The sequence below is a fragment of the Microplitis mediator genome, chromosome 9 (genome assembly GCF_029852145.1).
Source record: "Microplitis mediator isolate UGA2020A chromosome 9, iyMicMedi2.1, whole genome shotgun sequence".
Taxonomy (NCBI): domain Eukaryota; kingdom Metazoa; phylum Arthropoda; class Insecta; order Hymenoptera; family Braconidae; genus Microplitis; species Microplitis mediator.
In genome coordinates, this window is record NC_079977.1 from 7976551 (window position 1) to 7992322 (window position 15772).

Consider the following 15772-nt stretch of genomic DNA (forward strand, 5'->3'; position numbering starts at 1 on the left):
GTTTACAGGCAACTGACGAGGAACTCCAACAGCTCATCCAAGACAACTCCACGTCTCTAAAATTTCAAAAGCTAACATACGGACCAGATCACCAGGCGATTTATTGCGACGTCTCTTCAAGTGACATCAGACCTTTCGTTCCGGAAACACTCCGCCGTCAGGTCTACGATACTTTTCACAATATGTCACACCCAAGTGGACGAGTTACTCACAAGATCATCGCTCAAAGATATGTCTGGCCCTCAATGAATAAAGATATCACTCAATGGGCACGCAACTGCGTACCATGTCAAAAATCCAAGGTCGGTCGACATGTACATACCCAACCGGCTACCTTCACTAACCCGGACGAAAGACTAGACCACGTACACATCGACCTGGTTGGCCCATTACCTGAATCCGAAGGATTCAAATATTGTATGACCATGGTGGACCGTTTCACCCGCTGGCCTGAAGCAATACCGATATTGGACATCACTGCAGACACTGTAGCAAAGACTTTTTACAATCACTGGATCGCTCGATTTGGATGCCCAAAACTGGTCACAACAGACCAGGGATCTCAATTCGAGAGCGCATTATATACGGCATTACTTCATCTAGTTGGAGGCAAACGCATCCGCACAACTGCCTACCACCCAGCAGCTAACGGACTCGTTGAACGCTGGCACCGGACTATGAAGGCGGCTATAATGTGTCACCAAGATCCTGAATGGACCAAAGTTCTTCCGACAGTCTTACTAGGACTTAGAACTTGTTACAAAGAAGACCTCAAGGCATCGCCAGCAGAGTTTCTTTACGGCACGAATCTCAGGATTCCGGGAGAATTCTTTACCCATGAAGACACTCCTCAGGATCCGCAATTCTTCCTGGAAGACTTCAGAATCCATATGAGAAATGTAAAACCTGCACCTGCAGCTCATCATTGCAAAAGAAAAGCTTTTTGCTACAAAGATCTGGCAACCTGTACACACGTTTTCCTCAGACAAGATGCAGTAAAACGTCCACTGGAACAGCCATACTCTGGACCACACCTAGTCATTAATAGATTAGACGACCGCACATTCACTATCGACGTCAACGGAAGAGAAGTCGTAGTAAATGTGGAACGACTGAAACCAGCACACTTGGCAACAGCTGACGTTTTGGAGCAACCAGCAAGTGACATTAATCAAAGAACGACACCAGCCAATGTCAACGAGACAGCTAAACAAAACAACGCATCTGTGGAAACGCCAACACAGATCAATTCGCGGAAAACGGTACCTAGTCAGCCCAGCACATCGAAAGTACCACAAACCGCAACTTGTCTTCAACATGAACCTGACATAGCACAGGCTCCAAAAACTTATGTACCTGACCTGAAACCAAACCAGACGACGTTTTCTGCATCGCTGCGTACCTATCCAGCGAGAAAAAAGAAAATTAACATCAACATCAAGAAAAACCAGGTATTCGAACTCACAGAGTCACCCATACCTTACTCTCAGGGGGGGAGTGGTGTGGGGACTCAACACACATACAACCACACAAGCAAGCGTGCAACTCACGTGCGCACAGTTGACGCGCAGGCGCACAGCCAAGTCAAGATGCCAACCGACCAGCCAATCAGACCAACGAATGCGTGTATCCGTACGGGTATAAGTTGGTAGAGGACATATTTCTATATATACATATATACATATCATTATTCTTCTTATTATTATTACAGTTATCTGAAAGTATAAATTACGTACAACTATTCCATTCATTTTTGATTATAATTTCATTTGTAATTAGTTATAAGGTGATAAATAAATTAACACAACTTGTTGGGAAATATCTGAACACTTTATTTAAATGTGGTAGAACCAAACCCCCACAAAGGAGCTAACGCTAGAGCCATCTGCAGCATTCTATCATCAATTATTTTGAAACATGCTTACCAATAGCATCCAGCAACTCGAGATGGCGCTACTTCACATGTCGCAAAAAAGACTTCGACGCCATGTTTGTTGTTTACATATATCACTGTTGAATGTTTTTTTTTTTCAAAGTAAAAGTAATACTTATTAATCAATCTGATGAGATCTAACTTATGATTACATCGAAGTATTTTATTACTGCGCAGGAACGTACGAAGCATTTTTTTCGATATAAGGTATTTCTGACTAATTAGAACTCATTTTGTGGAGTGCAGGCGGAACCCGCGAAATTTCGATGAATTACCAAAGATATCTCAATTTTTTTCGACTTTTATTCAACTAAACCGCTTCGCTCGATGTTAGATAATTATGTTTTAGTAATGATTGTAAATTTTCATTATTATTTGAGCAGTTTATCCATCTCAACTTTTACTTTAAAGTTCAAAAAAAATAAGTCAAGTTTTAAAAACTCTGTCGGTAATTCAGAACCTATAAACCGCTGTTAAAAATTGTTAATTTTATAATAAAAGTAATTAATTGAATTTAAACTTGTAATTTGATTATATTAATTTATTAAATATTATTTCTTAAATAAATTTATATGAATTTTTTTAATTAAATGACATTGATTTATTTAATTTATTTATATTAATCTCTTCTATATATTTATATTAATTTAGTAAATTTATCAACGTATTAGATTGATTTTATAATCATAATTATCATTTTAATATTCTAACGTATAACCTAAAACTTTAAAATTGTTAATGACATCTAAACCACGTAAAAAATTTGAAGTCCACGGTGTGGTGTGAATGATTTGGTGTAAAAATTTTCAACACTGCCGGTGTGAAAGTCACATGACGCACAGTGTTAACTTTTTTACTCTGTGTATTAGAATGTTCACACCACTGATGGTGTAAATGTTCAAGTTTTTTATTTCAAAATATCATAAATATGCCACACAAACTCCAAGTTACCACTACCAAAACGACGAAAGAACTCTCAATATACTCCGCAAAAACCATAAAAAACCACCATAGAAATTCCGAGCAAGCCCAAAGACAACTCCGCGAAAACACCCATGAAACTCCAAAAGAACACCCAAGAAACTCAGCAAGAACACCGACAAAACTCCGTGTCGTAACTGTACACAAAAATACTGCGTGTCTACCATGGAAATGCCGTCAAAACTCCCTTGGTGCACCCAGTTTCAATCGAGTTTTTTCCGAATTCTTACGGTAGCGCTAAAAGCGCGAGAATCCTTAAAAACTCTGACTAAACTACAAAGAAACACATTAAAAACTCCTACAAAACACCAAGAAAACTGCGTGATAATACCGACGAAACTCCAAGAGAACACCAATAAAACTCTGAGAGAAAACCAACGAAAGTCAGTAAAAACACCAACAAAACTCCGCAAAAACTCCGTGTCGTAACTGTATACAAAAATACCGCGTTTCTGCCATGAAAACACCGTCAAAACTCCCTCGAAACACCGAGTTTCGCTCGAGTTTTTTTCCAATTTCTACGGTGGCGCTAAAAGCACTAGAATCTGTGGAAACTCTGACTTAGCTACAAGGAAACATCCAAAGAACTCCGATGAAACACTAACAAAAGTCCGTGGTAACACCGATGAAACTTCAAGAAAACACCAACGAAACTCCAAGAGAAAACTGGCAAAACTCTTCAAAAACACGGTGAAAACTCCGTAAAAACTCCGTGTCGTAATTGCACACGAAACGCCACGTTTCTACCGCGAAAACACTGTCAAAACACCTTCGAAACACCGAGTTTCTGTCGAGTTTTTTCCGAGTTCTCACGGTGGCACCAAACCGCTAGGGAAATAAATAAATAAATAAATATTTAAAAAATAAATCAATAAATTTAACACAAAATTTGTGATAAAAATTACAATCGAATATTAAATTAAAATAATAAATATTTAAAATTATTAATCTAATAATATTTTGTATAAAGTACATATATAATATATATTGATTATTCTCTAAATTTAATATTTTTTATATATAATTAAATATTAAATAATAATGAAAATTAAATATTTAATTAAATTATTAATTTTTAATATTAATTTCTCTACAATAAAATTTGCTCATCAACCTAAGATTCTGTTATTATAGATTTTATGACTATTAATGGTACTATTCGATTTCTATTCCAGTTCTTAAGATGGATAAAACAAATGCGGAAATTTGTAAGGACTGTCACAATTGGAAGATGCTATGGCAGTAATATGGACATAATTTAAAAATAACATTCGAACAATGTTATAAAATTTATGTTACACTTAATGGAAGAAAATAAATATTTATTTATTCAATTTTTCAAATTTTAACTAATTTTTATTAAATGGGGTGTGGTGCATCCCTACAGAGAATTTCTCTACATTATAAAATCTCACAAAGTTTTTCCCTTTCCCTTCTAATATGCTCTATCAAATTAAATCTGGAATATGCTCTAAAAAGTGAATCTTGGGAATAAATTTATCAGGGAACAATAAATTAAATTTTAATTTAAACGTTTCAATCATACGACTTAGAGTATCAATGGAGTCATCGTGTATTTCATATGCCAGACACAAGTTCATTATCTGCAGTAATAAAATTAAACAATCAAGCCTTTCAGTAACACCTTCGTCATCGCTATCATAAATCCATTGACCAATTAAAAATGGTAGAGTATGTGCTAAAACAAACATTTGTGCTGCACTTTGTCGTAATTTTTTTTCATCAGCAAGGTCTTTATTTTGGATTATTGCAGGTTTGTCTCGGCTAAAGTGTCCGAAGTCAAATGCAGTTAATTGTTCATTGAACTGTTTTATAGTAAATAATTTTTTCTCTGTAATACAATAATTCAAAAATAATCGACATACAAGTTCAGTAACTCCTTCGTTTAAAACGTGCATACAGTCTTGTGGTAAACACATAGTCACATCAAAAAATGGAATATCTGCTAACGGACTTACAGTATTAATTCCATAAAATAATTGCCAAAATTTTTTTGTAGCTTGAGTTGTATTATCGTTGATTGCTTCCAAATGTTCTTGATGTGTATCTTTGTTTCGTAAAAGAAAATCAGTCTCTTTAACATATTGTTTGATTTCATCTTTTGTAAACATGCAAGTTCGACATGGGCGGTGTGCTGATACAGATTCTTTAAAACCACCCATTAAAGCAGAAGCAGGAGTATCACCCGAAAAAAATAATAGTGAACCTTTATAATTTTTAGGGACACCATTAATGGTGATGTTAATTCCTTGGGTTTGTAAATTTTTAATATCATCGATAAAAGGCTTTAAGACTTTATTCAAAGCACCTGGCTGTTTTAAATAACAACTTTTGACAATAGCTAGTAATTGGATCGCATTTTGTGATGAACGCAAATTTGGTTTAATGTTAGCAAGAGTCCAATAGAACATTGTTAACTTTTGGGTTTTAGAACTAGAAGCTAATGGATTGGCAACTCCTAACTCGTCCATGTATAAAACTATAGCTAAAGCGTTTGTATTTTCTTTGAAAAACGAATTTTCTTTATAATATTCACCATCAAGTATCGTTCGAAAAATCCTTTCTTTATAAACTAAAGGATTATCAACACAATCTCTAACGTCATCATTCATCATAAGGTTTATCAAGTTTTCATTAAACGGAACGACGTACGCATTGTGTTGAACTTCACACAATTGAGAATTTTGTTGAACGTATCGTTTTTTTTTTTTCCAAACTAATTTTGTCGCAATAAGTGTTTTTTTTGCTGGCACCATATTTAGCTCATTAATTAGAAACTTATCTAACTCAGTTTTAGTTTTAATTGAGGAGAAAATAATCGTAGGAGGATATTCTTGAACTAATACATTTTTTATATCTTCAAAATTAAGTTTCTGAGTATCACCGTCTTTTTTCTGGTGACATTCTTTCTGTAAACAATAAGAAATAGTATTTTAAAATGAACATATGATGAATCGAACAAAATAGTTCAATCGAATCAGCGTACTTACAAGTATAACCAACGAATAAAGCTCCAATAAATTTGTCAAGCCATCAATTATGTGTGTTATTGCAGTTTGGGATATCCGGCAATTTTCACGAATATTTATTATGAATTTTCCTGCATGCCACTGAAGACGCTTTATTACAGATTCAGTTGCTTCATCTATATTTTCTAATGATAAAAATGTACAATACAAAATTTACAACTAATTAGTATATGCATAAATTGACTTAATATTTATGATAATGTTAAATAAAAATATGATGACAATTAAAGATTATTTTTTAAATTAGATAATCTTACAGTTCAGAAGTAGATATTTTTTGAAGTTATACTTATTTAGGCGCGTTATGACAAAATAATGAGAGTAAAATTTGAAGATGCGCGCGCATCACTATAACCCAAAAGTCACAAGTTGAATAACATTTATCCACATGTTTCCAATTGAGGTTATAACCATCCGTATGTATTATTTATTGATATAAATTAAAATATTATTATTGAATATACTTAGTACTAAATATTATTAAATTTTTAGTGTTAAATATTTATTACTGGTTATTTAATGCTTACAAAATAAAGAAATAAATTTAATAAAGCATTTAATAACAAATTTGTGATAAGAAATAAAATCGAACATCAAATTATAATATTAATTTTTAATATTTATTATTAATTATTAAATTGAATAAATAATAAATATTTATAAAAATAAATGAACAAATGAAATGATAATTTTTTGATAAAAATAAAAAGTGAATATTAAAGTGAGAAAATTATAAATATTTGAAAAATGAATAAATTTCGATTCAATTTTTGAATTCATTATTAAATTTATTACCTTTTTTTAAAAAAACTAATTAATCAATAATAAATATTTTAAATTAAGAATCTTATGATATTTAGAACAAATTATGTCATCCAAATTTATTTTTCTCTAAATTCAATTATATATATATATATATTTATTATGAATTATTAGATATTAAATTTAGATAATTATAAACATTTTTATAATAAATAAACAAATTAAATAAAAATTCTTTAACTATTTTTTAATTATGCCAAAGAAGTATAACTTCTCACGTGCGTACATAAGTACACGCACCCATTTTTTTTTATTTAATTGAGATCAAAGTTTAAAAAAAAATATTTTTCACCAACACAAAAATAAAAAAAAAGAATAGTTCTTTATAGTTGAAATAATAATAAAAATTCATTTCTATCATTTAATATATTTTCTCATATGCATTTGGTAAAAAAATAATTGAAATTTTTTTTATTGATACTTAAGTTTTGTAAGACACTATTTAAAAAAATGCTTAATTGAGTTTTTTTATAATATATATTTGTGTATATTTACAATTACCATCGTTTTGTTCCGTATCAAGAAACTCTTCATCAGCTAATCTTTCTTCAGCTTGGTTGTTGATATCATTTAACCTCTGAGACGAAACTGAGTGTTTCCTGAAAATATGTTGACGAAAAGATTTCCATTTTTTATAAGTTGCTCCGCATCCTGCTTGTGTACATATCACTTTGAATAGTGGATCATACTGGTGATTACGTACAATATGACACATTAATGTGTCCGGTGAATTACAGACAACAAAACACATTGTGCATGAAAATATACGGCTACGATCTATATTATTCATATTATTAAAATTTTTTTTTTATTTTAATTTTAATTTCACTTATAATTTTAATTTTATTTTATATTATTTTAACTTTTATAAAAATCTGATTTTTGTGACAATATTATTTTTTGGTCTCAAATATGTCATGTACTCGTACTACATTACGCATGTGTTAATATATTCTAGTCCTAACGAAAGAATGGTAGTAAGGTGGCATTCTTGTGGTAGACCGACTATACGTACGTTTACTCGGCTCTCTAGAATCCATGTATACTGTTACATGAGATAGTCCCATAGACTCGTGCAAGTATTAGTGTTGTCGCATACACTCAACTCTCTTAGTAAAACAAGTATATACACCAGTTGATTTTCATTTCTTTCTTCTATTGTCCATTTACGCGTCTAATCATATTTATTTATTGAGGTTATTAAAATTGAATGATAGTGTGAACTTCTAATTGATATTAAATTTACAATTATAGTAATTGTAGAAATTTCATCATACAGTAATTAATCTAGTATGGAAAAAAAAATTTTTTGTGCCGTCGAAGGACGGAACAAATGCATAAAATTTGTATCTGTACCTGGTATAACTGATTTTGAAATAATCAAAACAAAAATCAATGAGATTTGTCAGCGTGATGTACTATTGAAGCCTTTATTATCAACAAAGATAATAATTATCCAAAAAAAAGATTTAGATAGTGGCATTTGGTGTGATGTTGAAGAGGACGATATAATAGAAGATAAAGAGAAATTAACCATTCTTTTCTTGCCATCACATAACTCGACATATATTGCGCCTGCTGTGGACCATGACAATTCTTCAATTCAAGTACTGTACACTGAACCTGGAATAGTACAACCTGATATTTTATCAAACACTGAACTTATTGCTAGTGAACTTGTAACGCCAGTTGAAAGTGTTGTTATTAGTAGTGAATCTATTGATTGCTTATCAAATGAAGACAATAGCAAGGTAAGTAAAATAAATTTTTAACAATGTACTTTACAACAATTATTCGAGTAACCTAAATTTTTTTTTCAGTCTTCATGTGACAGATTCCAACAATGCTCAAATAGTGGTTCGCCGTCAAGAGAACCTCATACTTTGCTCAAATCAGAGCTTGAGGTGGTACCTGGCCCAATTATAGCGTCAGCTAGTTTACCATCTTTAACCTATGATTTACAAAATAAGTTAAACGAACACGGGGTGCTAAAAATACAAGCCAAGCTTATGCACTATTGGGGATCATATTTATGGCAGAAGACATCAGGGCGTCCGTCTAAGAAAGATTACCAAAACTTTGCCGATGCGATAATTAAAGTTTACCCGTTGTTAAAAGGTGGCTCATCGGAAAATGTAAGTTTTTGATTTTTATTTACTGATATATTCATCTATATTAAGAAAATAAAAGTTTTTTGTGTAAGAATGAGCCCAAAATGAAAACATTTTGTTCTGTTTTTCAGAGCATTGTGAGATTACAACTCAGTACATGGATAAGAAATCATAGATGTTTACTAAAAAAACAAGAAACTCAGGTTGCGCTAAAAAGAGACGCTCATGGAGAGATTATTAAACCAGCTACTTCTTTTTCAGCGTTAACAACTAGTAGTGAAACGTAAATTTATTTATTTAAATTTATATAAATATCAATTAATTAATAAAGGCTATCCAGAATAGTAATCAAATATAAATTTATAGATCCGAATCTCCAAAGTTGGACATAAACAGAGCATTAGTGGAGCTCGAAAAAAAACAAGGAAAAGAAGGAAATACACCTCATGTTAGAAGACTCTTGAAACTAACCTATAATGCACGACGGCTTTGGATTCAAACTGAAGCTAAATCTATTTTTAATATTGTTGAAAAATATCCACATTTAAAAGATTGTGGGTCTGTACGTATATTTTTTAACTTTTATTTTTATTTTGAATTTTGTAATTTTGTATTTTCCAAATCATCAATAACGACTATACTGTATATTTTCAGATTCTAAATGATTTTTATCAATTAAAAAATACAACTGCTCAAGTAATAGAACAAGAAATTAGTGAAATGTTTACAAAATTGAAGATATTTTTTAGAGATGAAGAAAACACTGATTTTGAAAGAACAGTGCTTTTAAAATTATATGACAGATTAACGAAGAAACTCAAAAATCAAGCGAAGCCATTGTTAACTTTTCAAGAGGTATGATCACATCAATTCATTACGTTAAAAAATTAACAACGATTTTTATTATAACTTAATAATTCTCTTCAAATTAGGCACGTTCGAGTACCGATAGTTTAATGGCAGAAGAGGGTGAATCTCCTCGTGCTGTAATATATACTGAAAATAACAAAATCAATAGTGCATTTATTGTTGCTGATAACAACATCATAGTTACGATTGAAAGTCCAAAAACATCAAAAGTCGTAGCTTGTTTGTTAGCAGCTTATTACGTATGGGACACTAAATTTCCTAAGCCGTATTTAAATGTTTTACAATACATCGATAATCAAGTTCTTGGAACATCTATAAAAAATAATGTCGTCTATAAATTCATCAGGATGCGAGATGAAGCTTTTGTTTAATTGCGATATAAAGAACCGAAAATTTTCAATTTTTATCATATTCTTTGATTTCAAAAGATCTTTTCATTTAAATGTTCAACATGTAACTTCTTGTATAGTAGCTTAAACTTTTTTGATATTTAATGTAATTTAATTACTTGTTAATACTTAACTCCAACAGTAAATCATACTTTGGAATTTGTTAATAACTCAATAAATAACCAGTTATTTAAAAGTTACTTCAATAGTTTCTAATTTTTTCGAAGTGTAAACGTTTATGTGATCTTTTTTTTTTTTTTAGATAAAATACATTTATATTTTTAATTTATACTAAATTCCATTTCTACTTTTATGCTGAATGTTTGATGCAATAATTATCTGAATCTACAAGGAGCTCCTGATAATAAAAATATAGTTCCAGGCTATGACAACAATCAATAACGACTTTTATTCAAAGGCAACTATTACTTTCAATATTGCAAATATTATTATAAAATATTCATTTATTGTATTTCAATGGAAAAATAATTATTGAAAAAAAGAAATGAAGTCAGCGAAGTGACTTATTTGTATACTTTTAACCAACACTTTATATCAGGTCCTTATTTTTTATAAAATATTGTCATCATTGTAGTCTTCGATTTTATCTTTATAAATTAATTGTTAATAAACAATCGTTGACTACAGTATTATCACAATGTTTAGTAAAAAGTCAAGATCTAAAATAAAACACTGATTAAAAGTATAAAAAAATAATAATTTTACTTTTTGCAAACTTTATTTATTTTATTGTTGTAATTTTGGTTGTAATAATTATAATATTAAGTGTTATCATTGGTATTTAAATCTAAATTACTATTGTTTATTATCGTAATCCATAGAACTATTTTTATTTTAAAAATATTTATATAATTAATTAATGACACTAAGCACTTAAAGTGTGTATTGATGCCTAAACACTTTAAGTGCCTTATTATCTAAAACACTTTATGTGTGTTAGAATTAAACGTTTAAAGTGTTTACTACACTTTAAACACTAAAAAGTGTTTAGTAAGTGACTACAAGTATTTAAACGCTTAAAGTGTCTTAAAACAAAACACATGGATTTGCAGTGTACATGAAAACATCTCTCATATTGAAAATCTCAACAGCGATCATTTCTACTAGGCGCTAAGTTCAAACAGTAGAATTTTTGTTATGACATTTCATTAATGAAATAGGTTAATTATATAAAAGAAAGAATAAATTAAATTTAAATAAAAAGGATTGAACCCTGTGTATTATAGAAATGATTCCGATAGTATTAATATTAAGGGTGGCAGTCCATAAATTATGGACGTAGCTGCTATAACGGTATAAGAAAAAAATCTCATAAAATTATGAAAACCGTACCCGTAATTTTTTTTCCTTATAGTAAATTATGAGTGGAGATCAATTAATATTTTACTAAAAATAAAAATATAAAGACAACAACAAGTATTAATACTGATTAAATAATAAATTGATATGAGAAGTTGACATCAGACCACCAGTTTAACATCAGTAATCCCTTGATTTTCTAAATTTGTTGTGGGGATGAGTCATCACTTTTGTATTATTTAAATAATTTTATTTCAATTTGATTTATTCTTTCTTTTGTATAATTAACCTACTTTATTAATAAAATGTGATAACATAAATTCTACTGTTTGAACTTAGCGCCTAGTAAAAATGATCGCTGTAGAGATTTTCAATATGAGAGATGTTCTCATGTAGAGATGGATCGATGTGAAAATAATCGTTTGTAGAGTTGTTGCGATGTAAAAATTTGTCTGTAGAGTTGAATCGTGTAGGGAAAAACTTTGTGAGATTTTATAATGTAGAGAAATTATCTGTAGGGATGCACCACACCCTATTACATGTGTTGACGATCTTTTTCTAGTTCTTTTATTATTTTATTGTATTTAATTATTTGAATTATACTGTATATTTTCAAATTCTGAATGATTTTTACAACTCAATCAATAACCAGTTATTTTAAAGTTACTTCTATGGTTTCTAATTTTTTTCAAGTGTAAACATTTTTGAGAGCTTTTTTTTTGGACACAAATACAAATATATTTTTAATTTATACTAAATTCCATTTCTACTTTTATGCTGAATGTGTGATGCAATAATTATCTGAATCTTCTGATAATAAGAATATTATTCCAGGATATGACAACAATCAATAACGACTTTTATTCAAAGGCAACTATTATTTTTAATATTAGAAATATTATTATAAAAATTTCATTGATTGTACTTCAATGGAAAAATTATTATTTTTATTTTAAAAATATTTATATTATTAATTAATGGCACTAAACACTGAAAGTGTGTATTGATGCCTAAACACTTTAAGTGCCTTATCATCTAAAACACTTTATGTGTGTTAAAATTAAACGTTTAAAGTGTTTACTATACTTTAAACACTAAAAAGTGTTTAGTAAGTGACTACAAGTATTTAAACGCTTAAAGTGTTTTAAAATAAAACACTTAGATTTGCAGTGTAAATATCACACATTATCATATCTACATCGAATTGTCCCAGCGATAATAAGTTTATTATTTTAATGCCGATAAATTTATAATTTTTTAAAGTTCTGGATCAAAAATACAGCTTAATAGTCCCTTATAAGTTATAACTCAGCAAGTTATGATTTAAAGTAGTTTTTATCAGATTATCTGCAGGTTTATTTTATTCGGAGGATAAAATGCACTCAGTATCACTTTGGTGTTGAATTTATTGGCTTACTTAGTCGAGATACAAAAATACAAAAATAAAAAACATGATTAAATCAAAGTAGACTTGGTTTCTTATGCGGTTGTAATCGATTCAAATGGAATCTCAGTTTGACATTGAGAGCATTTTACAGAATCTTTTTCAGCAATGAACATTAAAACTCATCAACCTCTTAACTATACTAAAACTCTACGGCGTATCCAAAATAGCGATGTAATAAAAATCGATACAGTAGCAAAACTAAGTGTCGTGCTTTCTATTAACTGTTGTAATGAGCAGCTCCTTTCATTCGTTATTATCAAATATCCTTCGGGCCTGAATAACCACGTGTACAGAGTTAAAAATGATAGTACAGCCAGAATTAAGTATTTTATGCTGGAACAAAAAATAATATTAAAGAAATGTACTTATAATCTCAATTATTCTCGCTGTAAGAAAAATTTGTAAGAACACTTACCAGAAAATATGGAAAATTTTGCATCTATTTCCCCAGTTTACCATATTCTCACATGGAGCAAATGATATTATCATTACCAAAGAATATATAAACATACCTATCATTGTTCCACACAGTGAACAAGCTTTTTCGGGATCTAAATCCTTGGCGATGATTACCACAGCAAACCCTATCAACGGATCTTTGGTAAAACAAAAAATATTATACACATGTAAATATATATATGTTAGGGTGATTCATTTCCGCAAAAGTTTTTTTTTTTAAGTGCTCAAGCAAAATCTCAATCTACATCTAAAAAAAAAAAAATTCTCACCAAATATGAGCTCTTAATTCCAATGTTAAGTACTTGCCATTTGATTTCAAAGATTTCTTATTTAAGATACACGTAAATTAAATTACTTTTTTTTTAAATTTCTAATACTCAGCTGCGTTTCATGAAATCAAGGCGGTTTTGGTCGCAAATTGTAGGCATTTAGTGTTCTTCAAAAGTGCTCATGGTTACTTAGCTGTAATTCCAGCTATTTCACTTGTGTCCGTTGCGGAACTCATTTTTCCTATGAAATTGACCTTTATTGGCTTGCAGAACGTAAACCAATGAAATAACATCAAAAATGTTAATCGAAATTTTATAGGAAATTTTATTCCCTTCAAAAAAAGTTCTATGAGTCAAGTCGCTAAAGTCCATAGTTTCCGAGTTATAGTAATTTTAATAAATTGAAAAATAAAATATCAATTATAATTTTTTTTTTATATTATATTTTTCGAATTATTAAAATTACTATAACTCGGAAACTATGGACTTTAGCGACTTGACTCATAGGACTTTTTTTGAAGGGAATAAAATTTCCTATAAAATTTTTACTAACATTTTTGATGTACTTTCATTGGTTTATGTTCTGCAAGTCAATTTCATAGGAAAAATGAGTTCCGCAACGGACATAAGTGAAACAGCTGGAATTACAGCTAAGTAACCATGGGCACTTTTGAAGAACACCAGGTGCCCTACAATTTGCGACCAAAACCGCCTTGATGTCACGAAACGCAGCTGAGTATTAGAAAGTTAAAAAAAAAGTAATCTAATTTACGTGTATTTTAAATGGGAAATCTTTGAAATCAAATGGTAAGTATTAGCATTGGAATTAAGAGCTCATATTTGGTGAGAATTTTTTTTTTTTTAGATGTAGATTGAGATTTTGCTTGAGCACTTAAAAAAAAAAACTTTTGCGGAAATGAATCACCCTAATATAGGTGTATAAATACCTACATAAATATAGAGATATAAAGTGTTAACGGTGTTTTGTTATCGACTAAATAACAAAAATAGTACGAATTCTTTGCTAACAAGTGATTTTTATTCAGCGATAATAAATTAATATTTTAATTGAAATATTAACAAATTAAGTAGCGAAAATTCGGTAACGCGTGTACTCGTTTCGTTAGCTAATTATTTATTTTTCGTTATCGAAATTTGATAGTTAAAAATTTAATGACGACTTCGACTGACGATTGTCAAATTTAATGGATCATCTATCGATTACAGTAACTGGCAAATATTGTATATACATTCCAAGTTCAAATTAAATCGAGAAAATATTTTTACATGATGATACATATTAATTTTTAACCAAAAAATAAATAAAAGAAATTTTCTCGTTTTAAGAGTTTTTCTCCATATTAGAATGAATTTAGGTGTTAAAACAGAATTAATAATTTAAACATATAAATTAAATCTTGGCTGTAAAATATACGTAACTATATATCAATCGCAAGATTTTTTCATGCATAATCGTGAAGGATATTGTTAACTTACCACATAAGATCATAAGAGCGACTATGAAATCACTAAATTTTGTCTTATCAGAAGCTTTAGTGAGCTCATCTGTGTTTTTTTCACCACGTATTTCAATCTTCATGATCTTACTTAACTTATCTATAATTTATAAATCGATTAACAGAAAAACTTCTCTAATTTGTAAATGTCTTTACTTTGAGTGTGCTGCAGCGTACTCCTCGATGGTTCCACTGAGACTAATTTTGCAGCAACACAACGCATCTTGCTAGTTTATTTATAGATCACATGCTATGCGTAGGATATTGATTTTTTTTTTTTGGATACATGAGGAATCAATTTTAACTATGACCCTAGCGTCCTTTTCAAAGATAGGGGCCATAGTATTCGAGGGAAAATAAAAGTTTAGATCAATATCCGAGTTATAAATAAATTTGAGTTCTAGTTTAAGCCATCACTACTAAGAGAACATCAATGAAGGAAATGCGCTATTTGATTTATTTCGTGATATTTTTAAATAATTTAAATTACGGGCGTTATATTTTTGAATTTCAAATCTGTATTATTTTAAATTACTATGCATTTTTATTTTTCTTAAGCGGTTGCACGCAAGTCAACCAAACCAGATTATTATAATAAATAATT

The 15772-nt window shown here is 29.9% G+C and overlaps 3 protein-coding genes across 5 annotated transcripts; 1 reads left to right on the forward strand and 2 right to left on the reverse strand.

Moving 5' to 3' along the window:
• Positions 1 to 4030: 4030 nt before the first annotated feature.
• Positions 4031 to 7852, reverse strand: LOC130675088 (uncharacterized). Its single transcript, XM_057480576.1, has 3 exons — positions 7288 to 7852; positions 5926 to 6089; positions 4031 to 5844 (listed from the first exon to the last, which is right to left on the reverse strand). Exons 1-3 carry the CDS (start codon positions 7574 to 7576, stop codon positions 4363 to 4365), a joined length of 1935 nt encoding a protein of 644 aa, XP_057336559.1. The 5' UTR covers positions 7577 to 7852; the 3' UTR covers positions 4031 to 4362.
• Positions 6121 to 10360, forward strand: LOC130675089 (uncharacterized). 2 transcript variants are annotated; one of them, XM_057480579.1, is made up of 7 exons: positions 6121 to 6380; positions 8254 to 8537; positions 8607 to 8921; positions 9029 to 9180; positions 9264 to 9459; positions 9552 to 9752; positions 9830 to 10360. In XM_057480579.1, the coding sequence occupies exons 1-7, from the start codon at positions 6353 to 6355 to the stop codon at positions 10136 to 10138; spliced, it is 1485 nt and encodes a 494-aa protein (XP_057336562.1). In that variant the 5' UTR covers positions 6121 to 6352; the 3' UTR covers positions 10139 to 10360. The 2 variants fall into 2 exon arrangements, with proteins under 2 accessions (XP_057336562.1, XP_057336561.1); XM_057480578.1 differs by lacking the exon at positions 6121 to 6380 and having other exon boundaries at positions 7188 to 8537.
• Positions 10361 to 12351: 1991 nt separating this feature from the next.
• LOC130675096 (uncharacterized) lies at positions 12352 to 15346 on the reverse strand. Of its 2 annotated transcripts, none has more exons than XM_057480590.1 (3): positions 15149 to 15346; positions 13339 to 13507; positions 12352 to 13256 (listed from the first exon to the last, which is right to left on the reverse strand). In XM_057480590.1, exons 1-3 carry the CDS (start codon positions 15249 to 15251, stop codon positions 13058 to 13060), a joined length of 471 nt encoding a protein of 156 aa, XP_057336573.1. In that variant the 5' UTR covers positions 15252 to 15346; the 3' UTR covers positions 12352 to 13057. The 2 variants fall into 2 exon arrangements, with proteins under 2 accessions (XP_057336573.1, XP_057336572.1); XM_057480589.1 differs by having other exon boundaries at positions 13339 to 13519.
• Positions 15347 to 15772: the final 426 nt, after the last annotated feature.